The following is a 26,048-nucleotide window of genomic DNA, read 5'->3' as shown; positions in this document are numbered from 1 at the left end:
ACTGGAGTATTGTGTCCAGTTCTAGGTGCCACATTTCAGGAAAGATTTGGAGAAAGTCCAGAGAAAAGCAACAAAAATGATGAAAGTTCTAGAAAACACAACCTATGAGGGAAGATTGAAAAAAGTTGGGTTTGTTTAGTCTGAAGAAGAGAAGACAGAGGGAGGACATAACAATTTTCAAGTACATACAAAGTTGTTGCAAGGAGAAGGAAGAAAAATTGTTCTCCTTAACATCTTCTGAGGGTAGGACAAGAAGCAATGGGGTTAAATTGCAACAAGGGAGGTTTAGGTTGGACATTAGGAAAAAATTCCTGACTGTCAGGGTGGTTAAGCACTGGAATAAATTGCCTAGGGAGGTTGGGGAATTTCCATTGTTGGAGATTTTTAATAGCAGGTTAGACAAACACCTGTTGGGATGGTCTAGATAATACTTAGTCCTGTCATGAGTGCAGCAGACTGGACTTAGATGACCTCTTGAGGTTCCTTCCAGTCCTATGATTCTGTGATCATCTAGACTGACCTCCTGCACATTGCAGGCCACAGAACCTCACCCACCCACTCCTGGAATAGACCCCTGACCCATGCCGTGGCTGCGTTATTGAAGTCCTCAAATCATGGTTTAAAGACTTCAAATTACAGAGAATCCACCATTTACATGAGTTTAAACCTGCAAATAACCTATGGCCCAGGCTGCAGAGGAAGGGGAAAAACTCTCAGGGTCTCTGCCAATCTGACCCGGTGGAAAATTCCTTCCCAATCCCAAATATGGTGATCAGTTAGACCCTGGGCATGTGGACAAGATGCACCGGCCAGACACCTGGGAAATAATTCTCTGTAGTAATTCGGAACCCTCCCCATTTAGTGCCCCGTCACCAGCAGTTGATGTGGTGAAAACTGGCGCCCATTAAAGTGAATGGGAGTTTTGCAATTGACTTTGGTGGGGCCAGGCTTTCACCCATAGGCTCCAGCTAAACCACTAAATTTTACCATAGTTCATAAGCCAAAACATGGGACAAAGAGCCAGACTGGAGGAGATAAGAGAAATAACCATGTAAAGAGCCAAATGTGGTTTGAGAATTACTGAGCTCTAATTTTTTAACTGAATATAAAACACCTGAATACTTACCTGAGTGTAAGAATCCTGCACCAAGTACCCATGTATTCTAAGATATATAGATGGGTATAAAGGGCCTGACTTTCATTTAAACTATCGCTATTTATACCACACACTGTAAAGGGACCTTAAAACGGGTATAAATTACATGTGAACCCACTTTTTAGACCCCTTTGCACTATCAGAATGGTGTACAAGGGGCCTTAGTGTAAATGTGAATCAGGCCCACAAATTTTCCATTAACTTCTTGTATCTTTACTAGCATATTGCACCAAATACCTCTGCACAACAATATTGCCCCAAATATATATACCCCTTTGCCAAGAGGGGGAGAAGAACATCAGGGAAGAAGGATTAAGGATTTGGAGGGAGGGAAAGAAGGAACTGAAAGAGAAGAATTGGGGATTTAGTTTATTTATGGATAACTAACGTATCTTGCTTGCTTTCTTATATGTTCTCTTCCTTGCAGCTCCGAATGTCATGGCTCATCCACGGCTTCTTGTTTGGAAATATTTCCCTGGTCCTTGTCGAGAACAAAACGGGGAAGGAACAGAGCAGGACGTTCTGGCACTTCACTAACAGTGAAGGTTTGGGAGCCTGGCAGTGGATGGTTTTATCTCTTCCTGACGTGTCAGACAGGTGGGAGCCTCTCCTCTTTCTTCTCATCCTTTGCTTCCCTCCCAATGAGAAGGCACTTCAGCAGCAGCTGGTTAGCATCCAAAATTGCCTGACAACTCTTAGAAACAGAGTATTCAGCTCTGAGAGGGAGGGAGGTGCTTTGCCTCCCATTGGGACATTCTGTTATGGGTAGGGAGTATGCATCAGTGAGAGATTAGAGCAGAGCACTCTGCATAAGCTCAAAAGTTGGTCTCTCTCACCAACAGAAGTTGGTCCAGTAAAAGATATTGTCTCTTCAATTTCCTGGGACCGACATGACTACAACACCACTGCATACAGAGTCCTAGGTGTCAGCACTCCTGGGTTCCATTCCTGGCTCTGCCACTGAATCAGTGTGTGGCCCTGAGCAAGCCACTTAAATTGTGCCTTGGTTTCCCTGACCGGATGTAATATTTCACGTTCATTACTGTTTGCAAAGCATGTTTAGATCCTCAGACGAAAGACCCTATTGACATTGTACTAGAGTTGGGCCTGGGCTGTATAATTCAGTTCTAGTTCCAGATTTCAAACTCCCCAAATTTCAGGGCATGTTTGGATCTGGGATTTAATTCAGTCCAACGTGGAAGGGCCAGTCACAAAACTAGAACCTGGATGTGACTGAGAATTCTACCCCCCTGCACCAAACAATAGCAGTCTACTTCTAATAAGGCGTCATCTCATTCCTGGCAGTGGTGTTAGTTCTGCTTAACTTTCACATATTGGTTCTCTCACCAATAGGACGTTTATACCGTAAAATGTCCACATGACAACCTGTGCTAAATTGCAGAGTGTCATGTGACTAGGACACAGGCGGGTTGTGACAAGTGGTTGGAGTCAGGCCTAGTGGCTGGAGCCGAGGGTGAGACCCAGAGGTCAGGAATCGGAGCTGAGGGTCAGAGCTGAATTAGCTGGAATGAGACAAGGCAGAAGCAGGACTGGGTCTGAGGCAATATTTGCAAACGCTTTCAGCAGCCAGTGCTCTGTTGCTGATCTTAAGAGCAGGTCTCCTTATCGTCTCAGCCTATTGAGCAGATGGGTCATTCAGGTGGCTCAGTTGGGGCCCAGTTACACTTGTTAGACTGTCTGAGGCTTAAGCTAGCAGGTAAGCAGGCTAGTTGCAGGCCCTGACACAGAGTATTGTTTTATCAGTCGACTGCAGATCTCCTTCAAAGGGATGCTGTCTGATTTGTTTACTTTTATTTCAAATGCACTGCAACGTGTGCTGTTCATAGAGGAGACACCTATATAGTCACCTTCCATTGCTCTGATCTTTAGGACACAATATAGATCTCTTTTTTATGTGGTAAGGATCAAAGTCTTTGATCTTTCTGGAACTCTCTGCCCTTTCTGAAGCTCTCTGCCCTAGGAAAAATAGATTTCATTAAAGGGTTAGCTTGAAAAACATGATGCAGTTGTGTCTTTTTATCTAGCTGGGTCTTGGGAATGTGTGTAGGGTGCCAGTACAAAAGTGCGCAGCCATTACTTTATCATCAAATGCATAATTAATATGGATGCATTAAAGATTTTTAAAACATCAACATTAGCCTTATTGTGCAGCCACCACTGGTGGCACACCTGGCTGCTTCCTTCCCTTAAGCTATGTTTTCCTTTGAAGAAGGAATGTATTTTCCCATTATTATTCCTGTGAATTATTATTTACTTAAGTGCTGCCATGGAAATGCCTCCCACTTGAGTTAATCTGTACCTCTACCCTCCTGTTATGTCTATGTGCGCTTTAAACTTTCTCTCATGGTAGATGGAATAAGATAGGATATTTTGATCTTGGGAACCAGGTCCAGTGGTAAGTCAATAAGTCCTTGCAAAATTCTGAGCTTTTCCTGTGAGGTGCTGAGCACCCTCAAATCCCAGTGTTCAGATGGAAACACTGTTGAGTCCATTGAAGGGATGGGAGGGGAGGGGTTAGAAGAGGAAGATCAAGGGCTCTGAGGAGGCTTCAGAGTTTTGATGCATCTTAGAAAGTCTTAGGCCTTGTATACACCCAGAAGTTATACTGTGCTAATTAAAATCAATTTTTAAAATGGATGTAGTATAAATCAGTGCAAGTCTTGTTTGGGAAGGATGCAAGGTTCCTGTGAGGCTTGGAAAGACTGCAGAAATTCCTGCAGGCCTCTTCTTTCCCAGCACCTGAGACCTGCTTCTCAGGAAGTCTGAAGTGCTTAGAGACTCACAGTTTAGGAAGTGCACAGCTGAAGATACAGATGTGCTGCTAAAGGAAACTGCAGTATATAGTATTTTAATGGTGATTGAGGAAGGTTTTAGTATAACTTATGTATTTAATGAACCAGAAGAAGTACCTGATGAAACAAACCCATAACTGATGCTGAAATCTAACCTGTCTGCATCCTCTGGCTGATGGTATGTCAAAGTCAACACTCTGATCTGGAGGTTTAATTTTCAGCTCAAGAAGATAAATCTGTGCTACTTCTGATACAGCAAATAGAGTCTAACTGCAGCAGCACCAGTGGCAGGAGGGGTTAGCTGCCCAAGTACGTACTAGCGTCTCAGACGGGATTGTACTCGGGGTAGTTAGCCCTCCCATCACTTGTGCTGCCATGGCTACACTTCTGGCTTTTTAGCGTGCTAGCTTGATCAGCTGTAGCACAAGTATATCTCCTTGAGCTGGGAATCACACCTCCCACCACGAAGTGTAAACATATCTTCAGTCTCTTTAACTGGTTTCTCTCTATGAGGGAGTCTGTATTGAATACCTGAAAATGTGACACCCTATAGTATCGTTCAGGAGGTGCAGCACCTTTAAACATCCAACTGAAGCTTACTTCTTTAATAGCACACACCAGGCCAGTATACCTCTTGTACAGGAGACATGAGCGAGCATGCTGTGTGTGGAAACCTGCATGGAAATTTCTACTGATAACTAAACAATACCTACCTAAAACTGCTCAGAGGCATGAATTCTCACCAGGGACAACATGTTTACTCAAAAATTGCTTAGTCAAGAAACTCAAAGTTAGGCTTATGGTGTTCAAAGAAGCATTAAGAAAGTGTCCAAGAAGTTAGGTCACGTCCGTCTTTGGATCCAGGTATCTACTAAATGCCTGATCTGTCTCACACTGCCTCAGAAAAAATATATACTTTGGCACAGGACCATAACTGTGACATTTCAGTGGTTTGGTTGGGCTAGGAAGAGTGGTTTTACAGAGAAGACACTGAATTGGGACTCAAGAGATTTAGTTTACATTCCCAGACTGCCACAGCTTGTGTGACCCTGGACAAAACATTTAATCTCTGGAGTAAAATGGGAATATAGTACTTCCTTTCTCCCATCCTTTGTTTGTCTTATCTTTTTAGATTTTAAGGAATCATCCAGTTGAGGCCTTCACAGCTGAAGTCCTATCTATTCCATGTGGACATTAAAAATCCTGGAACTCTATCCATAAGAATAGGAGATTGGACAAGGACATAAAGCCAAAGTTTGCCCTCCCCACTCATGCTGCAAAGCGCTGTGGCAGAGGAATGTCAGGCACATCAAGGCCAAACAGTATGAGAAGTAGCTAGAATGGTATTGGCACTAGAGGGACTGAAATGCATTTCCACAGCCTGTGATACTTCTGTTGGGTGTGAGAAAAGGAAATAAAGGTCCTAGTGAAATACATGCTACCAACCTAGTTATGATAAAAATAAAAGAAACAGGTTGTGGCAAAAACCTCTTGTTGTATGGGGGAAATGTCTGAATTTCCTTCTCTCCATTGTCCAAATATCAACCATCCTCTTCAGTTTCCCTTGCAAGGAGGCAAACCCTACTAACTTTCACATGTGCTGTCCCACTATTTAAAGGGTGACTGTCAGGTTAAAAATAATTATATAATCTCTTACGTTACAAATTTCACCTTTTCATAAGAAGTGAAATAATGTTTAAAATCCAATCTACTTTTCAGTGCTTATGATTTTTGTTTGCCTTTTGCATTTCATTTGACTGTGACAGTGGCCTGGATCTACAAAGGGACAGAGCATAGTAACACCTAACTTTTAGGCACCTAGAAAATCACAGGAACAATACTAACAAGGAGTCTGGTGACACCTTAAAGACTAACAGATTTATTTGAGCATAAGTTTCGTGGGTAAAAACCCCACTTCTTCAGATGCATGGAGTGAAAATTACAGATGCAGACATAAATATACTGACACATGAAGAGAAGGGAGTTACATTACAAGTGGAGAACCAGTGTTGACAGGGCCAGTTCAATCAGGGTGGATGTAGTCCACTCCGAACAATAGATAAGGAGGTGTCAAAATGAGGAACAATACTGCAACCCAAAAAGCCTGAGTTTGGCACCTACGCTCCCTATTCAATGAATGGGGAGAGATGGCCACTTAGAATGCAATCTACAAAACCCAGCACATTAGGTAGGCAAGGAGCAGCCCAAGCCAGCCAATGGGAGACGTCAACAATGTTCTAAGTCCTGCTCCTCTCTGAGATAGATTCCTAAGTGTGGGCTGCAGAGAGGTGCCTATCTCTGCTTGCAATCCACAAACTGGGGAAGAGAGGAGTTCAGCTGCCTAACTCACATGTAGGGCCCAGTCCAGTGGGTGCACTCAGCAACTATCTAGCTCCACGCAAAACAGCTAGGAAGGGGGACAACCAACCTCCCTTATAATTGTTGGTCCAGTAGTTAAGGATACTCACCTGGGATATGGGAGATCCTTGGTTCAAGTGCCCCCTCTGCCTGAGGAGGAGAAGGGATTTGAACAGGGATCTGTCACCTCGCAGGTGAGTGCCTTAATCATGGGGCTATTCGATATTCTGATGTGCAGCTTCTTCAGTCTTTCTAGTTTAAGTTGTTCCACTTTATTAATTAGGTGAGAGAGAATGAGAATCACTCTGTCACCCAGTGGTTAGGGCACTCACTTGGGAGGTGGCAGATCCCTGTTAAAATCCCTTCTCCTCCTCGTGCAGAGCGGGGACTTGAACTGAGGATCTCCCACATGAATATACCCTAACCACTGGGCTAACAATTATAAGAGTGGTGGTCCTCCTCTCCCCAGCTGTCATGTCTGGAGTTAGGTGGCATCTACGCACTCCTACTAGATTGAACTCCACATGTGACTTAGGCTCCCCTCCACCTATCTTCCCATAATTAGTGTACCACTCTGGGTCTTAAGCAGGAGATAAGCAGGCAGATGCCTAGAGAGAGATAGAAATGCTCAGAGGTAGAAAAGTAGGCACCCTGGGAATTTTTACTGCAAAAACATAAGTGCTGAGTAGGTTTAGTCACCTACAAATTCAGGCAGCAGCCAAGCAGGAGTTTTGTGGATTACAGTGGTGCCAAAAAAAGGGTGGGGATTTAGGCACCTAAATATCTTTGTGGATCCAGCCAATCAGACAAGACTAGTCATTTAAGGTTTTGTTTTTTTTGTGAGTTTCAAGTCATTTCCACATTCTGGCTCTTATGCATTAGCACAGTCTAAAACATTTGGGTTGCAAGCAGTGCTGGGAAATGTTTTATTTAAATTATTTCCATTGGCAATAGGAAAAATAAAAAATAGGAACATATCTTGGTATGGGGCTTTTTTTAATTTGAATCCTTTCATCAGGTTTCAGAGTAGCAGCCGTGTTAGTCTGTATCCGCAAAAAGAAAAGGAGGACTTGTGGCACCTTAGAGACTAACAAATTTATTTGAGCCTAAGCTTTCGTGAGCTACAGCTCACTTCATCGGATGCATGCAGTGGAAAACACAGTGGGGAGATTTTATATACACAGAGGACATGAAACAATGGGTGTTACCATACACACTGTAACGAGAGTGATCAGGTAAGGTGAGCTATTACCAGCAGGAGAGCAGAGGGGGAAATCCTTTTGTAGTGATAATCAAGGTGGGCCATTTCCAGCAGTTGACAAGAACCTCTGAGCAACAGTAGGGGGCGGAAATAAACATGGGGAAATAGTTTTCCTTTGTGTAATGACCCATCCACTCCCAGTCTTTATTCAAGCCTAATGTAATGGTATCCGTTTGCAAATTAATTCCAATTCAGCAGTCTCTTGTCGGAGTCTGTTTCTGAAGTTTTTTTGTTGAAGAATTACCACTTTTAGGTCTGTAATCGAGTGACCAGAGAGATTGAAGTGTTCTCCAACTGGTTTTTGAATGTTATAATTCTTGACGTCTGATTTTTGTCCATTTATTATGTACATGGCAGAGGGGCATTGCTGGCACATGATGACATATATCATGTTGGTAGATGTGCAGGTGAAGGAGCCCCTGATGGTATGGCTGATGTGATGGTGTCCCCTGAATAGATATGTGGACACAGTTGTCAGCGGGCTTTGATGCAAGGATAGGTTCCTGGGTTAGTGTTTTTGTTGTGTGGTGTGTGGTTGCTGGTGAGTATTTGCTTCAGGTTGGGGGCCTGTCTGTATCAAGGACTGGCCTGTCTCCCAAGATCCGTGAGAGTGATGGGTTGTCCTTCAGGATAGGTTGTAGATCCTTGATGATGCGCTGGAGAGGTTTTAGTTGGGGGCTGAAGGTGATGGTTAGTGGCGTTCTGTTATTTTCTTTGTTGGGCCTGTCCTGTAGTAGATGACTTCTGGGTACTTTTCTGGCTCTGTCAATCTGTTTCTTCACTTCAGCAGGTGGGTATTGTAGTTGTAAAAACGCTTGGTAGAGATCTTGTAGGTGTTTGTCTCTGTCTGAGGGGTTGGAGCAAATGCGGGTGTATCGTAGAGCTTGGCTGTAGGCAATGGATCGTGTGGTGTGATCTGGATGAAAGCTGGAGGCATGTAGGTAAGTATAGCAGTCAGTAGGTTTCCAGTATAGGGTGGTGTTTATGTGACCATCGCTTATTATTTAGGGTTACAAAACCTACATTTGCGGTCAGTTTTAAGTGGCTGTGACTCTGGAAAGGAGGGGTTCATTTCTGATTCCCCAGCAGCAAAGCTGCAGAGCTATCAGTAATAATAGTAGCACTCTCCTTGTTACAGATAGAAGCACCCTACATCCCAAATCAATCTATCACCTTTCATTAAACTGGGTTATTTACCACTCTAGTGCCACCAGCCCAGATGGATTTAATTAAACTACACTGAAGCATATCATCTAACTGGTGCTTTGTCTTCCCTTCCTAGAGAAGATCAGTGCCACAGCCTATCCCTTAACCCCACATCGAAGGCTAGGAAGTGATTGGGAATGGGGGAAGGCGGAATAACTGTTTTCCATTAAAGGCCTAATGTAGCATGAAACTATCAGGGGCTGAGACATATCCCCATTCTTATTACCCTTAAGGCAAATAAAATGTGCTTTTTTTCATTGGAGTTAAAGGTAATTTGTCAGAATTAGACATGGGTTCAAGCCACAAAATTGTCATCTAGATTTAACCATCTAATATTTAGTGTCAGGATCCAGGCTTACGGTTCAGTTTATTACAAAGAGATAAAAGCCATTAGCAAGGCTGGTAAGTTTAACATTGGGTGTTGGATTGGGCTGTCTGTCAGAAATCAATCTGCGAGCAACAGCTTTGGAAGGGATGTCTTTCCAGCCGGGGGCAACAGAAGGTCCCTAAAAGTCGGGGAACTACTGGTGCCCAAACCGTGGCCCCACCCCCTGTGCGGCCCCTTCTCCCCAAGGCCCTGCCCCCATGCTGCCTCTTTCCCCCAAGACTCCATCCTCTGCTCGCTCCTTTCTGCCCCCTGCCCCTGTTGCTTGCCCTTACTGCCAGTAATGGGGCCATCACCCCCTGCCCTGCCCCCCCCCACATTCCAGCACCCCTGTTTCCAGCAGCTGAGCAGGGATATTGTGGCATTTTGGAGCACCAATGACAGTGTTGCCAACTCTTGTGATTTTATCACCAGTTTCACAATATTTGGTGTTTTATTTACAGCTTCCACTTCTGGAGACAAGTGATCAAATGAGAATCTCTACTTTCTTTCTTTCTTTTCTTTTTTTTAAGTTTCTAGACCTCAGAGTTACTGAGAGAAGCTGTAAAATATAACTAGAGTGCATCTTGGAGTCTCGGAAGCCAGATGGCAAATAAAAACCCCCAAAATGTAGGGGGTTTAATCTCATGATTTTTAAGTCAATCCCATGATTTTGGGGGGGGTCTGATTAATGATTTTGAATATTTAGGGTTGGCAATACTGGGATTATCTCAAAGCTCCTGTTAGCTCACCCAGTCTATTATGTTTCACACTGATTCTTGCTGTCCAGATTTTCCTGAGTCTAGTAGGTATTCCCTCAATTTAATTCAGCCTCTTCAAGAGGGTTTAGAAAATGGTCGGGGGGAAGCCCAAACAACACAAGGAAAGCTCATAATTTCTTTTTTGTGGCAAGCTCATGTCACTCTGTCTGACTGGGTCGTTCAGCTTCTCATGCCACTCACAGGCCTTGTCTACACTAAAAAGTTAGGTTAGTCAAGCTACATCACTCAAGTGTCAAAAATCCACACACACCCCTCAGCAACATAATTAAGCTGACTTAACAGTGTAAACAGCATGAGGTAGACAGAAGACTCCTCTCAGGGAGGTGGATTACCTAAACCAGTGGTGAGCAACCTGTGGCCCATGGGCCGCAAGCAGCCCATCAGGGTAATCTGCTTGTGGGCGAGAGACATTTTGCTGACATTGACTGTCCACAGGCACAGCCCCCTGCAGCCAATGGGAGATGCGGGAAGCGGCCCACTGCTTCCTGCAGCTCCCATTAGCCAGGAACAGCGAACCACGACCACTGAGAGTGGCGGGGGGGGGCGTGCCTGCAGACCGTCAACGTCAGCAAAATGTCTTGCGGCCCGCAAGCCGATTACCGTGATGGGCCACAGGTTGCCAACCACTGACCTAAACTGATGGGAGAGCCCCTCCTGGCAGCATAGGTTGTGTGTACACCGATGCGCTACAGCTGTTCAATTTGCAGCGCTGCAGCATTTCAAGTGTAGACAAGCCCACATCCGTTGTTCCATACAGCCTCTTAGATGCCTAACACATTCAGCCTCTCCTCAGCGTCAAATTTAGATGATGAGGAAGAGAGCTCTACAGTAAAAGAACCATTCATGCAGGTAGGTGTTCAGCATATCCTGCTGGCATGTCAGTTCATTCGATGAGGTCACAATCTACATATATGGCTCTCCTTAAAGATGTCCCAGTTTCTGAGATCTGCAGGGCTGCTTATGTGGTCTTCGGAACATACCTTCTCCAGACACTATGCCTTAGTTAATGCCTCTTTATCTGAGGCAGCAGTTGGCAATGCAGTTCTTTCCTCTGTAATGGACTCAACTCCAAAGCGCTCTCTTCCTTATGGGAGCACCAACACAGATGTTACTCAAAAAAGAAAGAGAGGTTACTCACCCTGTGCAGTAACTGCAGTTCTTTGAGATGTGTGTCCGTATGGGTGCTCCACGACCCACCCTCCTTCCCCTCTGCTTCGAAGCTTCCTTCTGAGACAACTGAGGGCAGAAACAACTGAGGGCAGGTTACCCACACAGCCTGATATAACCTCAGCGAGGGGTATGAGGATCTCAACAGCACATGTGCAGGCCAAACGGACGCTGCTAATGAAGATCTCCGATCAGAGGCACATGGTGGTGCACATGCCCCTGAAGTAACCAAAGTGGAGCACCCATAGAGGACACATCTCCAAGAACTGCAGTTATTGCACAGGGTGTGAAACATCTTTTTTTTTCCTCAATATAGAACAGTATATTTTGTGGCAGGAAGGACAGTCTCTAATGCCCACCCACTGCTGTTTTGTAATGTTCTTCACTCATCCTAATGCCCTACTTTTGAAACACAGTTGGTAATAGGTGTATTAACAATGCCTGTGTTAGAAATGGTGCATGTATGTTTATTCCCTACAGCACCTTCCCCTTTAATAACAATTTTGAATCCCAGCTGCCCTTTTATTGTTGGCTCATAGGTAACTTTCTGAATGAAAGAAAAGGAGTACTTGTGGCACCTTAGAGACTAACCAATTTATTTGAGCATGAGCTTTCGTGAGCTACAGCTCACTTGCTGTAGCTCACGAAAGCTCATGCTCAAATAAATTGGTTAGTCTCTAAGGTGCCACAAGTACTCCTTTTCTTTTTGTGAATACAGACTAACACGGCTGTTACTCTGAAATCTTTCTGAATGAAAATTCTTTTTAGCTTTGCTTTACTGAGATGCCTCTATTTCTCCAAACAAGTTCATTCCAACCAGGGGGTATCTCTTTCCTCATTTTCCCAGTATTTCTCTCTGTGGTAAGTGCTACCAGTGTGACATTTGTGCTATGGAAGCTATTAAGGCAACTAGGGTCAGTGGTAAGAAAGTTTGCTATTCCATTGGTACTTCAGTCCTGTGCAGGACAAACAATAATTATTCTACTTAGAGAGAGACCTTGGCCTTCAGAGAAATACCATTCTTAAGTAAGAAACATTATCTGTACGTTCTGACTCTCTGTGTCTCTATCTCTGAATGTATGTTTGTACGTGTAGTGACTTTCATGTGTTCCTTTTCTCGGACATCCTTGACTGGAATGGATTTTTGGTAGTAATGATTATGAACCATTCCAGGCTATAGCATGAAGAGAGCTGCAGGAGACTGGCTGTTGGTTACCTGTACTGTATCTGTGAGCTGACATTAAAAGCACTGTTGGGATTCTGAGTTGTTATTAAAAGGAGGGAGCTGTGGGGACTTAATATAAACGCAGGCTTTCTGAGCTCTCCACTCCAGATAAAATGTTCTCTGCTTCTCCCCAAAGAGGAGCAGAACTACTATACACAAAAAATAACAAACCTATGGAATATGATCTCAATTTAGATGATGGAAGCAAAAGAGAATTAGGGCTATTCTGTACAGGGAAATTTACCAGCGTGGCTATACCAGTATAATTATACGTGCATAGCTGTGCTGATAAACTTCCCTGTATAAATAAGGTCTAAATGATTTCAACAGAATCCTTAAACTACTCAGTCAGGGTTGGAGGAAGTAAGAAGGTAAGATTAAGATCAAATACTGATGGGTCTGAAGTGAAACCCCTGATTTAAAGATCCTGAGTTTGGGAGGAATTGGGATCCAGATCATAGATGGGTGCCTGTTTCTATAATAGGCTCAGCCAAACTCAGATCCAAACTCTCCTACTATTTGGGGAAATATTCTCTGAATCCATACTTTCTGACTCAGGCCAAAGAAAATGAATTCAGCTTGGTCTTGGATCGCCTTTCTCATCTCTTACCCTCAAGTATTTGAGCTATCACCATCGTCTCCTGTGAGTGTGGTTTAAGTTTAAATAAAGCGTTACCCTACAGTCAGATCAACTGATGTTGCTCAAAAGCACGGATGGCCAACCTGTGGCTCCAGAGCCGCATGCAGCTCTTCATAGGTTAATATGCGGCTCCTTGCATAGGCACTGACTCCAGGGCTGGAGCTATAGATGCCAACTTTCCAGTGTGCCGGGGAATGCTCAGTGCTCAACCCCCTGCTCTGCCCCGGGCCCTGCCCCCACTCCACCCCTTCCCCCTAGCTTGCTTTGCCCTCACTTTTCCCCCCTCTCCACCGGAGCCTCCTGCGCACTGTGAAACAGCTGATCATGGCAGGCAGAACGCATGGGGAGAGAGTGGGAGTCACTGATTGGTGGGGCTGCCGGCAGACAGGAGGCGCTGCAGGTTGGAGTGGGGGAAGCTGATGGGGGGCTGCTGACATATTAGTGTGACTCTTTGGCAATATACACTGGTAAATTCTGGCTCCTTCTCAGGCTCAGGGTGGCTGCCCGTGCCCAAAAGGGAGATTTGAACTAGTCTTCCTGTCCACCTAGTGAAACATTTCCCGTCTGCTTCAGAAAGAAAGCAAATCCCATGGAATATCATCAGATATTCCCATAAATCAGCTAAGATTAATTTATCTTTATCCAACACTCCACCACCTGCCATGCATCAGAGGAACCATTTTAAACATAGCCTTAGGGTTGAACAGGACAAAAGCAGTGACAAGAAGGACACCAGCACTTTAATGAAACGAAGAAGTTCCTCTTGTTCTCAAGCTAAGATTTTCCAGGACTCAAGCCATTAAAACCACTAACGACCATCATGTTGTTCCTGTAATGGAACTCAGCATGCAAACATAAAACTGTCTGACTAGCATTTGCAATTCATGTGCAGATGCTGCCAAGGCAGGTTTAATAAGCAGCAAACTCATGGCACAATTGTCAGCATTGATTTTTTTGTTGTTAGTTTTTTTTTTCAAATATCATCTGCAATCTCTGTTCAAAAGCATCTCTGTTTGTAAGGCACAATGTGAACATTAATTCACTTACAGTCTCTACATAAAAGAATAAATGGACACAAATCAGTCTTCAAGAATTATAACATTCAAAAACCAGTCAGAGAACACTTCAATCTCTTTGGTCACTCGATTACAGACCTAAAAGTGGCAATTCTTCAACAAAAAAACTTCAAAAACAGACTCCAACGAGAGACTGGCGAATTGGAATTAATTTGCAAACTGGATACAATTAACTTAGGCTTGAATAAAGACTGGGAGTGGATGGGTCATTACACAAAGTAAAACTATTTCCCCATGTTTATTCCCCCATTTCCCCACCCCCCACCCCCACCCCCGCTGTTCCTCAGACTTTCTTGTCAACTGCTGGAAATGGCCCACTTTGATTATCACTACAAAAGGCTTTCCCCCCCCCCCGCTCTCCTGCTGGTAATAGCTCACCTTACCTGATCACTCTCCTTACAGTGTGTATGGTAACACCCATTGTTTCATGTTCTCTGTGTATATAAATCTCCCCACTGTATTTTCCACTGAATGCATCTGATGAAGTGAGCTATAGCTCACAAAAGCTTATGCTCAAATACATTTGTTACAAATACAGTCTCTAAGGTGCCACAAGTTCTCCTTTTCTTTTTACAAGTCCATGTTAATCCACAACCTTTGAGCATGCCAACAGTCACTGCCTTTAGGACTTAATCCCAATGCCTATTAAAGTTAATGGGAGCCTTACCGTTGAGTTCAATGGACATTGGATCGGGCTCAGAGTGTATTACATTAGTGACAATGTTCCTGTGCAGAAAGGGGAGAGAAAAGTCATCCATATTTTTTTCTCACTAATATGACATCTCCGTCTTCAGTTTTGATTACATTTCTCTTAATTAGCCCATTAAGCTAAAACCACTGAAGCTAATGATTGAAATGTTGGTTGACTAATGAACGGGTTTCAATGGAATTTGAGAGACATCATATTTCTAAATGAATAGTGACATTAAATCAGAGAGAAAAAAAGATGAACTATTTGTTGCAGACATGCTGGTCTCAGGGGACAAAGTTTTCACTGAAGCTCCATTTGTTTTAGAAAAGAAATAAATGAGATTAACATAATCCCACAGTAATCATGGTGGATCTGAAGGTGTCTGACATTTGCATGGTTCTTCCATTTGGGACCCTATACACTCACACTCCTTGCATCTGGATCTGGGAATCATCTCTTGCTTGGTCTAGCACCCCTTCCACAGGACTCACCACCTTCTCTAGAAGTTGCTGTTGCCCTTTGGGCTTGATCTCTCATAATGTCCTGCAGATTTTTTTGCTATTCTGCCTGCAAACAAGGCCTGGCTCTCTATGTAGTGGGATTGTTGGAAGCTTTACAGAGTCTTCTGCAGCACTTCTTGCAGTTTCCCAGCCACTGCAGTCTTCTCCTGGTCAAGGCTTCAAAACCCTCAAGCCAGCTATAGATCCTGGACAAGCTCCTAAATGTGAAAGTGTGGGGTCCCATTCTTGTCTCTTTTCAAGCTACAAACTGCTTGGAGATCACCTTCTGGTCAAACACTGCATGTGTTTTTCCATTATGTTTGCCCAGCAATCTGTACAAACTCAAGCAGCTCTGTATTGACCGTATCCTACAATCCTTAGCTCACCTTCATTTCCCCCCCTCCTTGGCCAAGTATCTTCCCCCCTGAGACATCTGTCCTGCTCTGCCTTTCAAAAGCCTGCCAGTCTCTGTCTTCCCCACAAGCACTTCCCTTCCTGTGTCTTTTTTATCTCATGGGTAATGGGCTAATTAGCCTTTTGGGCTCTCCTCAGCCCCTCCCCATCCAGCAGTTAGGCACAGCTCTTCCTAATCAGGGCTACTTCCAAGCAACTCCTTGTTGTTGCAGTGACCAGAGTACTATATCGATTACTGTTTCCCAGCTATCTGTCACAGACCCCCTTTGAATTGAGACAAATTCCGGTCTTGTTCATATCTCCTTATGTAGTTAAGAAAATAAGAGTTCTGGGCCTAGAACAGGTGAATAAAAGAAGTTCAGTGTTTCTATCACTGACAAATAGAGACCAGACGATCAACCTATTTACAGGAACATACAGGAAGTCTGGTGAACACAATGGGACAAATTCTGCCATCTGTTAAATCTATGAAGCCCAAGTTCTAGCAATGATGGTTAGCATTAACTCCAGTGAAGTGTAACAAAAGACATTAACTTATTGCATTTACTGGACTTCTGATGTGGCCAGCTTAGATGATCGTTCTCTCTCCATAATCAGAACAATTCTGTACTGCCAGGAGAAACTGATGAGACATGACTATAACAGGCAGTGAAGAGCAGACTTCAAAGGATGAAGAACTTGGATTCAGCCCTGCCAATCACCCAAAACTCCAGAAACAGTAAGGGTCAGAATTCAAAGGTGCCTAAAGAAGGAGAGAGGCTCTCAGTGGGATTTTCAGTTTCCCTCTTTAGGGATCTAAATACCTTTGAAATGTGGCCCTAAGGGCCTATCTGAATATTCTTGAGTCTGCAAAAGTTGGCTTGAAAACTGGCATGAAGAGCCTTTCTGTCTCCTCTGTGAAATGAAAAGTCACCTCTCTAACTGGCATTCATTTGGCAGGCTGAGAAGAAAGGTGAAGGGCCACAGCGACTGAATTCCAGATAGTCCTCTAGTTTAGTACCAAGGCATGTTGGGGTGCTGTGGAGGAGGATTGTACTGCCATTTCCTAAGCGATGTCTATTCTGTAGACAAGCAGAACACCTCACAACTGTCAATATAACATCTTTCACCTGCATTCAGTTCATGCCAAAATGTTTTTAAACGTTTGTGAAAACTCCACACAAACTGCAGACCATATTAACACACACATTTTCCTGATAGAAATACATATTGGGTAGGTAGCCCAGATATTTCCTGTAGGACTGAGTGAAAAGAGTTCAGTTCTTCTTCGAGTGATTGCATATGCCTGTTACACTGTAGGTGTGTGCATGTCCCAGGCACTGGTGCCAGAGATATTTTTCCTAGCGATACTTGAAGGGGCAGCCCGAACTATTGTCAAACTCCTCATGCTCTGAAGTGAGTATATAAAGATCAGAGCCTTCCCACCCACACCTTTAGTTCCTTTGTACCATCCAAGGTCGGAGCAATTGTGTTCTCTTTGAACAAAAGCTTTTCAACTCCGTCAGTGACCCTTGTTTGCACTGTCTCAAATGCTTGGGTGAGGGTCATGTTAGAGATAGGGCACTCTATTTGTTTTGGTTTTGAGACCAAGAGAAAGAAGCTGAGGGAGGAATGTGTCTATTACATCCTGATGGAGACCACTCTTAGATGGGCATCGGACCCCACTTGGTCATTCAAGGGAAGTTCTTAAATGACTCCTTCTCAAAGTGTTCGCCCAGCTTTGCCTGCAGGAGGGAGCTGCAGTAGAGCCCCTTCACCGGGACAGTCTTCTTCAAGGCCCAAGACTTCAGAGCCGTCCCAGCTTCGGAAACATAAGGAGACGTCGGCATCAGCTTTTTTGAAGTCCAGAGATCAGACTCCTCTGCAGAATGTCATGCCGATACCCACAGTGTGCCTTTTGTCTTGCCACTTCCTGGTACCAGTGCATACAGAGAGATCTGAACCATCAACTGCAGTGCCCTTCTTGGGACTGTCAAGACCTCTTTGGCGGCAATGGAGTAATCATTCCTGATCACTGTGGGTCAGCACCCTATGTTTGTATGACTACGCCAGAGGCTTATGCCATGGCCAGGGATTTGTTATGCCTGTCAGTACCACCATCCCCATTCCTTCAGAGTGAAGTCCCTCTTCCAACACCAGCACAGCTGCCAAGACCATTGGCACCTGAATGCTTTGTTGTGGGGCCACCAGCTTCAGGCTTGGTACCAGCTCCTTTCACCTCTTGTGGTCCGGTACCAGCTCCCACACAGCGTATGGTACCAGCAGCCAGGAAGCCAGATCCAGATCTTGGTCACCTAGGACCCCTTTTAGTTCTGTGCCACCATGGGTCTTGGAATACTCAGAGTGTCCATTGGACCCCAAGGTAGGCTCTCAGGTATCTCAATGCTGAGAGTCCAGAACTTCCTCCTGATCCCATTCTCGTAATCCCTGGTATGGGTTTCAGAAGATTTCAGCCAGGGGTTGTGATGCTAGGGCCAGATATGCCTGGGGCCTGATACCGCACCAGCCCCCTCAGTGGCCCTATTGTAGATCTGGATGCTGGAGGTGTCATACATCACCCATACAGACAGTACTGAGGAGTGAAAGTCTGTACAGAACAGCCTTTGGACTCTCAAGCTCAGGACTTACTTCAACCTACTTTGGAGCTGCAGCCTGCCACGGTAGCACAGGAACAGCCTCAGGAGCTCTTTCTTTTGTCTTCCCTTCAGATATCCTCCTCATTGCCTGATGAGGCTCTGGTACTAGATGACTTCAAGGTATATCAGGGGCTCCTCAGGAGAATGGCAGCTTATCTGGGTATTCTAGTGGAGGCGAATACCCACAAACTGATCAACATTTTCCACCCCACTTCAGAAGGAAAGATAGTCCTTACCTATCAATGAGGCTATTATGCAGCCAGCCAAAACACTCTGGCAAACCCCATCCTCCATTCCCCATGTGGCCAAACAAATGAAACATAAATACCAAGTTCCATCTCAGGGATTTGAATAGTTTTATTACATCTAGAGTTCTGTGTTTTCAGTTTTTATTTGTAAAATAATAATAATAATAATCCAGGAATTTTTCAGTGTTTATTTTCCAAATTAAAACCAGGATGAAATCAGGTTAAAAATAAAAATATTGGGAAAAATTAGGGTGAAAAAAGAACCAAAAAAACTTTTATAATATACAATATAATTGAAACTTTTTTTATGTACAAAAGTATTTTTTTTGTCTCTCAGAGGTAGTCATTTTTCCAGAAATCCACATGAATTTCTTCACAGTATCCTCACTCATGTTGAGCCTCTTGCTGTCTTGGAGGTAGTCCAAGTTGGAAATTATGCGCTCTGCATCTATAGATCCAGGGGGTTCACTCAAAGCTCACCATGCCACTTTGCTGAAGTTGGGAAGTGTGTCTTGATGGCTGTTCCAAAAAGCCAGCACATCCAGTTTCATATTGTCAGTGTTAGGCATGTTCATGTAAGTAGTAAATGTGCCTTTCAGATTTGAAATTTCATCTTTAGTGGCAAATGGTTGAAACCCTCTGGCATAACAGTCATAGTCTATTGCAAAATTCACTTTGAGAAAGGGGTGCAACATCTGGATGACATTCCAAAAATAATCTTTGGCACCAAACACTTCAGGGTTCAGACTGTGGGTCACAGTCATCTCCCATTGCTTGTTGAGCATTGGGTTGAAGGTTTTGAACGCTTTTTTGGTTTTCTTGTGTTCTGGGGTCAGAAGGATTGCCAGAAACAGCTGGGTTTTCTCGCCATATATTTCTCCTGCAGCTTTTGTGCTCAATTCAGCTGAGATTCTGATTGTCAGGATCCGGTAAATATCTGTATTGGAAACCTGTTGGCAGTGGTCAGAGAAAACTATGTTTTCTGTGCAACACACAGTTATTCCAAATTTTCAACAATGAACATTAGCTTGGTGCACAGAAGCTGGCAGTCATTTTGGTTATTTGCCAGTCTCTTCAGAATTTCTGCTTTAGAACCAATAAACTCAGGATGATTTATGAGATGCATTAGCACTGTCCACGTGTTATTTACATGACAGGTAGCGAAGTACAAGCTCATGCACCGTTGTGGCACAACAGGGGTAGGTAATTGGCAGTCGGCTCTGTGCTTGTCTCACACTGTGTAAAACAAAGCCTTCAACTTGTCTGAGTCCTTGAAAATGGCTCTGAATCCAGTTAGTCAAGATTTCACATCTTTCATTTCTTCCGTAGCAGTAGCTGCTGACTGCTCAACGTTAATCAGATGAGCTGGACAGGTAATATGTGGCAGCTCCAATTTCTGATTGAGTTTAATCTCCCTTGCAAATTTAGCCATGTAGGAAGCAGAATCTGTGTTAGTTGTGGCCACGTTTTCCCAAGTTAGCTGGTACATCTCAAACATATCAGTTATTACATTGATGAAACAGGTATCAGCAGAGGAGATGAATGTCACATCAGCACAAAACAATGCAGGGTTTATTCTCTTTGAAATCAAAAAGCAAAAGGAAAAAAAAAGGCCAAGAATTGGCAGTCCAAAGCTTCAAGAGACTCGTCAAAAATCTGAGTAGACACCATATTTCCATCAAATTGTTCCATCAGTTTAGATATTAAAGCATCATTTTCTTTCAGATACTTACGAGTGCGGTTGTCTGCATTAGCACGGGTTTTTGTTGCTGGACAGTATTGTCGTACAAAGTTATCAGTAGGCCCCTCAGCTATTAACAGTGGTTGTCCAGTGAAACAGAGAGTACGTGCAAATTCATTGACACAGTTGTGCTGTGTCCTCTCTTTCCTTAAAGCCCTGGTGAAAGCTCCTGATATTGACTGTTTATCCCGAAGCTCACTCGCTTCTTTAAGCTTCCTGTGTTGCTTGCGTTCAACATGCTCCTTTAGTCTGTCAACGCGAGCACTGACCTCAATGCTACCGTACTTGCAGCGCAAGGCATCCTCTTCGCTCTCGGCTTTACTTTTCTTGAAAATTTTTAAGCACTGATTTTCCTGTTCGTATTCAGGCACAGATTTGCGGTTTTGCCCCATGTTTACCTTTTCTATCTGTAACTCCCAAGGAGCTTAGCTAGTTTCCTGGGACTCTGTGTGGTGGCCGTTCAGGGAAAGGCGCACTGTCCCAGGTTGGTAGGGGAAGCCAAGGGCAGATCCCGAGTCTGCTAAGCAACCAAGAGGGAGAGAGGAGAGGCACCATATAGAACAACAGGGGCCCCTGTTGATTGGGGAAGGATTGCAGGTATGCCTGCTTGGGGGAAGGGGTAGAGTCAAATGATTGACAAGGGAAAGCCTGAGAAGAAGAGCTAATCATAGAATCATAGAATCTCAGGGTTGGAAGGGACCTCAGGAGGTCATCTAGTCCAACCCCCTGCTCGAAGCAGGACCAATCCCCAACTAAATCATCCCAGCCAGGGCTTTGTCAAGCCTGACCTTAAAAATATCTAAGGAAGGAGATTCCAACACCTCCCTAGGTAACCCATTCCAGTGTTTCACCACCCTCCTAGTGAAAAAGTTTTTCCTAATATCCAACCTAAACCTCCCCCACTGCAACTTGAGACCATTACTCCTTGTTCTGTCATCAGCTACCACTGAGAACAGTCTAGAGCCATCCTCTTTGGAACCCCCTTTCAGGTAGTTGAAAGCAGCTATCAAATCCCCCCTCATTCTTCTCTTCCGCAGACTGGACTCTTTCCAATTTTTCCACATCCTCCTTGTAGTGTGAGGCCCAAAACTGGACACAGTACTCCAGATGAGGCCTCACCAAAGTCGAATAGAGGGGAACGATCATGCCGCTCCATCTGCTGGCAATGCCCCTACATATACATCCCAAAATGGCATTGGCCTTCTTGACAACAAGGGTACACTGCTGACTCATATCCAGCTTCTCGTCCACCGTAACTCCTAGGTCCTTTTCTGCAGAACTGCTGCCGAGCCATTCGGTCCCTAGTCTGTAGCGGTGCATGGGATTCTTCCGTCCTAAGTGCAGGACTCTGCATTTGTCCTTGTTGAACCTCATCAGATTTCTTTTGGCCCAATCCTCTAAATTGTCTAGGGCCCTCTGTATCCTATCCCTACCCTCCAGCGTATCTACCACTCCTCCCAGTTTAGTGTCATCTGCAAACTTGCTGAGGGTGCAATCCACACCATCCTCCAGATCATTTATGAAGATATTGAACAAAACTGGCCCGAGAACCGACCCTTGGGGCACTCCACTTGATACCGGCTGCCAACTAGACATGGAGCCATTGATCACTACCCGTTGAGCCCAACAATCTAGCCAACTTTCTATCCACCTTATAGTCCATTCATCCAGCCCATACTTCTTTAACTTGCTGGCAAGAATACTGTGGGAGACCATGTCAAAAGCTTTGCTAAAATCAAGGAACAACATGTCCACCGCTTTCCCCTCATCTACAGAGCCAGTTATCTCAACATAGAAGGCAATTAGATTAGTCAGGCATGACTTGCCCTTGGTGAATCCATGCTGACTGTTCCTGATCACTTTCCTCTCCTCTAAGTGCTTCAGAATTGATTCCTTGAGGACCTGCTCCATGATTTTTCCAGGGACTGAGGTGAGGCTGACTGGCCTGTAGTTCCCAGGATCCTCCTTCTTCCCTTTTTTAAAGATGGGCACTACATTAGCCTTTTTCCAGTCGTCCGGGACTTCCCCCAATCTCCATGAGTTTTCAAAGATAATGGCCAATGGCTCTGCAATCACATCCGCCAACTCCTTTAGCACTCTCGGGTGCAGCGCATCCGGCCCCATGGACTTGTGCTCGTCCAGCTTTTCTATATAGTCCCGAACCACTTCTTTCTCCACAAAGGGCTGGTCACCTCCTTCCCATGCTGTGCTGCCCAGTGCAGTAGTCTGGGAGCTGACCTTGTTCATGAAGACAGGCAAAAAAAGCAATGAGTACATTAGCTTTTTCCACATCCTCTGTCACTAGGTTGCCTCTCTCATTCAGTAAGGGGCCCACACTTTCCTTGACTTTCTTCCTGTTGCTAACATACCTGAAGAAACCATTCTTGTTACTCTTAACATCTCTTGCTAGCTGCAACACCAGGTGTGATTTGGTCTTCCTGATTTCACTCCTGAATCCCCGAGCAATATTTTTATACTCTTCCCTGGTCTCTTGTCCAATCTTCCACTTCTTGTAAGATTCTTTTTTGTGTTCAAGATCAGCAAGGATTTCACTGTTAAGCCAAGCTGGTCGTCTGCCATATTTACTATTCTTTCTACACATCGGGATGGTTTGTCCCTGTAACCTCAATTAGGATTCTTTAAAATACAGCCAGCTCTCCTGGACTCCTTTCCCCCTCATGTTATTCTCCCAGGGGATCCTGCCCATCAGTTCCCTGAGGGAGTCAAAGTCTGCTTTTCTGAAGTCCAGGGTCCGTATTCTGCTGCTCTCCTTTCTTCCCTGTGTCAGGATCCTGAACTCGACCACTAGTCTGACCACTAGGGAGTGCGCGACCCTCCCCTGGGAACCCTGCAGTGGGGAGAAGCCATTTTGGGGTAGTCTGGAGCCAGCCACAGAGAGGGCAGAACTAGCTGTGTGGGGATGCAGAAGAACCCAGGCCTGTCCATCCAAACCTGTAAGGAGACTGGCACTAAAGGAGGTAACTAGGTGGATATGGGGCATTAGAATTATTTCTCTGGGGAGGATTGTTTCAATTCAGTGCCGCACTAAATGGACTCAAGAGAAATAGGTGGGCAGCATCTCCTTGTGAGCAAATCATAGCACGATATTCATGTTGTTTGATTTGCCGACCTCTCCTGTGTGGGTGTTCTGCGTTTTACACTGTGGAACTGCTTCAATCCTAGCACTGCAGGAAACAACAGTCGCGTAAAGCACTAGTGTTTAACAAAAATAAGTACCCACAAAAATACCAAGTGGATTGATAAACGGGTGTAAATCAGTAAAAACCAAACTCCTTTTAATAAAGAAATTGGTAATTTATCAGTGGAAATTGGTAAAAACTGAAAATACGGAAAACTATTTCCGTCTACCCCTGACTCTTTGGTAGTGGCCGTGGTGAATGAAGAGAGCCAGCAGGGCTGGGCTAAGGCTAACTCAGAGACAAAGGTGCCCAAAAGCTTGACTGTTTTGGTAGAAAGACTTTTATTCTTCAGCAAATGTACAACTTCACATTGCAATTACCATCCATTGTCAAGGTAGGACTTCTGTAGCTAGGTGGCAATATCTCAGTCTGTGAGCAAGCTACCAGAAGGTTCCAGAGAACAAGGTTACTCACTCATCACAGAGAGCTGCCTCATTTCTCAATCAGCTTTGCAGGCTTCTTTGGGTGCAGCAGATTCTGCAGCCAAGGCAACAGTAATGGTGGTGAGTATGCTCCATTCCTCCTGATTGTAGTCCTCGCAGATTCCTGTGGCTGTGCAACAGACAGCTAAGGACTTCCCCCTTTGAGAGATGTGCAGTGTTCTTATCTAAAACTGAGGATGATTTGTACATGATAAAGGACTTGTCTATGTGATGCAGCAAAGTGCTCTAGAGAGGTGTGATTTACAAAATGCTCTAACCCGTTGTGCTTTAGTTGTCCCCATGTAGACCCTGCTGGTGGGCTCATTAATGCAGACTAGATACCTTTTAGAGCACAACACATTAAAGTGCTTTCCAAATCACACCCCTTTAGAACATTTTACCATGCCATTTAGATCAGCTCTAAGTGACTTTCCCAAGGACACATAGTGAGTCAATGCTGCAGCCTGTAATATAACCCAAGTCTCCAGCCACTCAGTCCTGTGCCCTAAATGCTATATGTGTTGTGCCAAGTATTGAGTGAGGGGAATGTGAGCCATTTGGGATGCCTAGTGTCACTGTGTTAATTTTTACACCAGTACCTGGAATACTTTGATTATTTTATTCAAAGCATGTTGGGGTTTCAGCTTTGGAACAAACAGAAAGATATGGATGGGTGGGCAGAGAGAGGCCTGTGTGTGTGTGTGTGTCTATGTGTGTGTGCTTGCATCACTGTGGACTGCAAAAGCAAAACATGTTGGGCAAGGCTTTCCCTTGATTTACCCCCGTGCCTGTATTAATTAGGGCTTCAGGCGATTGACTAAAAACCTCCAGAGCTTCTGGCAGTACCAGGTTGTTGCAGCACAGAAGATGGGGTGGGAAAGGAATATGCTTCTGTGATTTCTCTCAGGAGTTATTTAGGTCGAGCGGTTGCTTCCTAGGTGATAAAGGTAGTTCAGTTCAGAAAACATGTTTGTGTTTTGACATCTGATTGAGTTCCCTCTGATTGTTAGCAATGTTTTTCCTTCAGAATATATGCCATTCCCAGTGTCAATCAGCCTCTTCTAAACAGCTGCTGCTTCTGGTTTTTCAGAACATTTTAAAAATAAGTCTATTTTTGATACATTCTCTGTACAGCTCATATCGCCCCCTTCATGCTGAGGGGAGAAACTTCAGCATTACAGTTTTTGCATTTGCAGGAATAAAGAGTACAGAAATAAATAGACTCTTCTCTGATCAGGGCATTTGCCTGGAGATAAGGGGGCTGATATTTCTACTCTGTTTCACTCCCTTTGTGTCACTCAGGTGGTGCAAAGAGACCACCAGCAACTTTGCTGCTTGTGGATTCCTGGCTGTGCCAGATCCTTTGCCTCTGTCCCCAGGGTCCCTAGCACAGGAAGGATGACAGTGGTGGGGACTGGAAGTAGGTGGAGTGGGCTTCACCCCAGCTAAACCCAGCTTGGCAAATAGTCTCTTTGAGTATGTCTACACTGCAATTAAAAACCCGCAGCTGGCCCATGTCAGATGACTCATGCTCGCAGGGCTTGAGTTAAGGGGCTGTTTAATTACAGTGTCGAAGTTTGGGCTCAGGCTGGAGCCTGCGCTCTAGTGCCCTGCAAGGTGGGAGGGTCCTAGAGCTCTGACTGCAGCCCAAGCCCAAACATCTACACTGTGGTTACACAGCCCCTTGGGCTGAGCCCCAGGAGCCAGAGTCAATTGGCTCTGGCCAGCTATGGGGTTTTAATTGCATTGTACGTATACCCTCGGAGACCATAGACAAGTGGCACAAGGTAGACCAGCCCTATGACTGTTCTACCCTGGGCTGGGGATAAGGCAGAGAATCAGGAAGTGGCAGAGAATTTGGCTCAAGATCTTTCCTGTTTTTCAGATTTCATATTCTCTTGCTACTCGGTCTTCACCTGAAGGTATCATTTTTTGTGGCCTTGATACAACCTTTGAGACCAACATCTTGTACCAGTGTCATGGTTGGTTACCGTTAGAAATTATTCTTGTGTCCTAAGGAAAGGCTTATGACTCCAGGTGGCAGATAAGCAGCAGGAACAGATGAAATTGCACAGCTTAGATTCTAAGAGTCTGTTTAAGCCCATGAGTACCCTATATCATTACACTGGCTATATATTATAGAACTGG

The 26,048-nt window shown here is 44.5% G+C and overlaps 1 protein-coding gene across 1 annotated transcript in view; it reads left to right on the top strand.

Annotated features, from left to right (window-relative positions):
* The first annotated feature begins 1,670 nt into the window (after positions 1 to 1,670).
* Positions 1,671 to 26,048, top strand: part of ALK (ALK receptor tyrosine kinase) — a 108,947-nt gene continuing 84,569 nt past the window's right edge. The window contains exon 1 of the mRNA XM_084624863.1: positions 1,671 to 1,753. Within this exon, the coding sequence (XP_084480989.1) occupies positions 1,722 to 1,753 (32 nt within the window). The 5' untranslated portion in view covers positions 1,671 to 1,721. The remainder of the gene's footprint in view (positions 1,754 to 26,048) is intronic.

Source organism: Lepidochelys olivacea (assembly GCF_965140295.1).
Source record: "Lepidochelys olivacea isolate rLepOli2 genome assembly, chromosome: 3".
In the NCBI taxonomy this organism is placed as follows: Eukaryota; Metazoa; Chordata; order Testudines; family Cheloniidae; genus Lepidochelys; species Lepidochelys olivacea.
The sequence above is the reverse complement of the archived record's forward strand: the minus strand, read 5'-3'. Positions and strand labels throughout refer to the sequence as shown.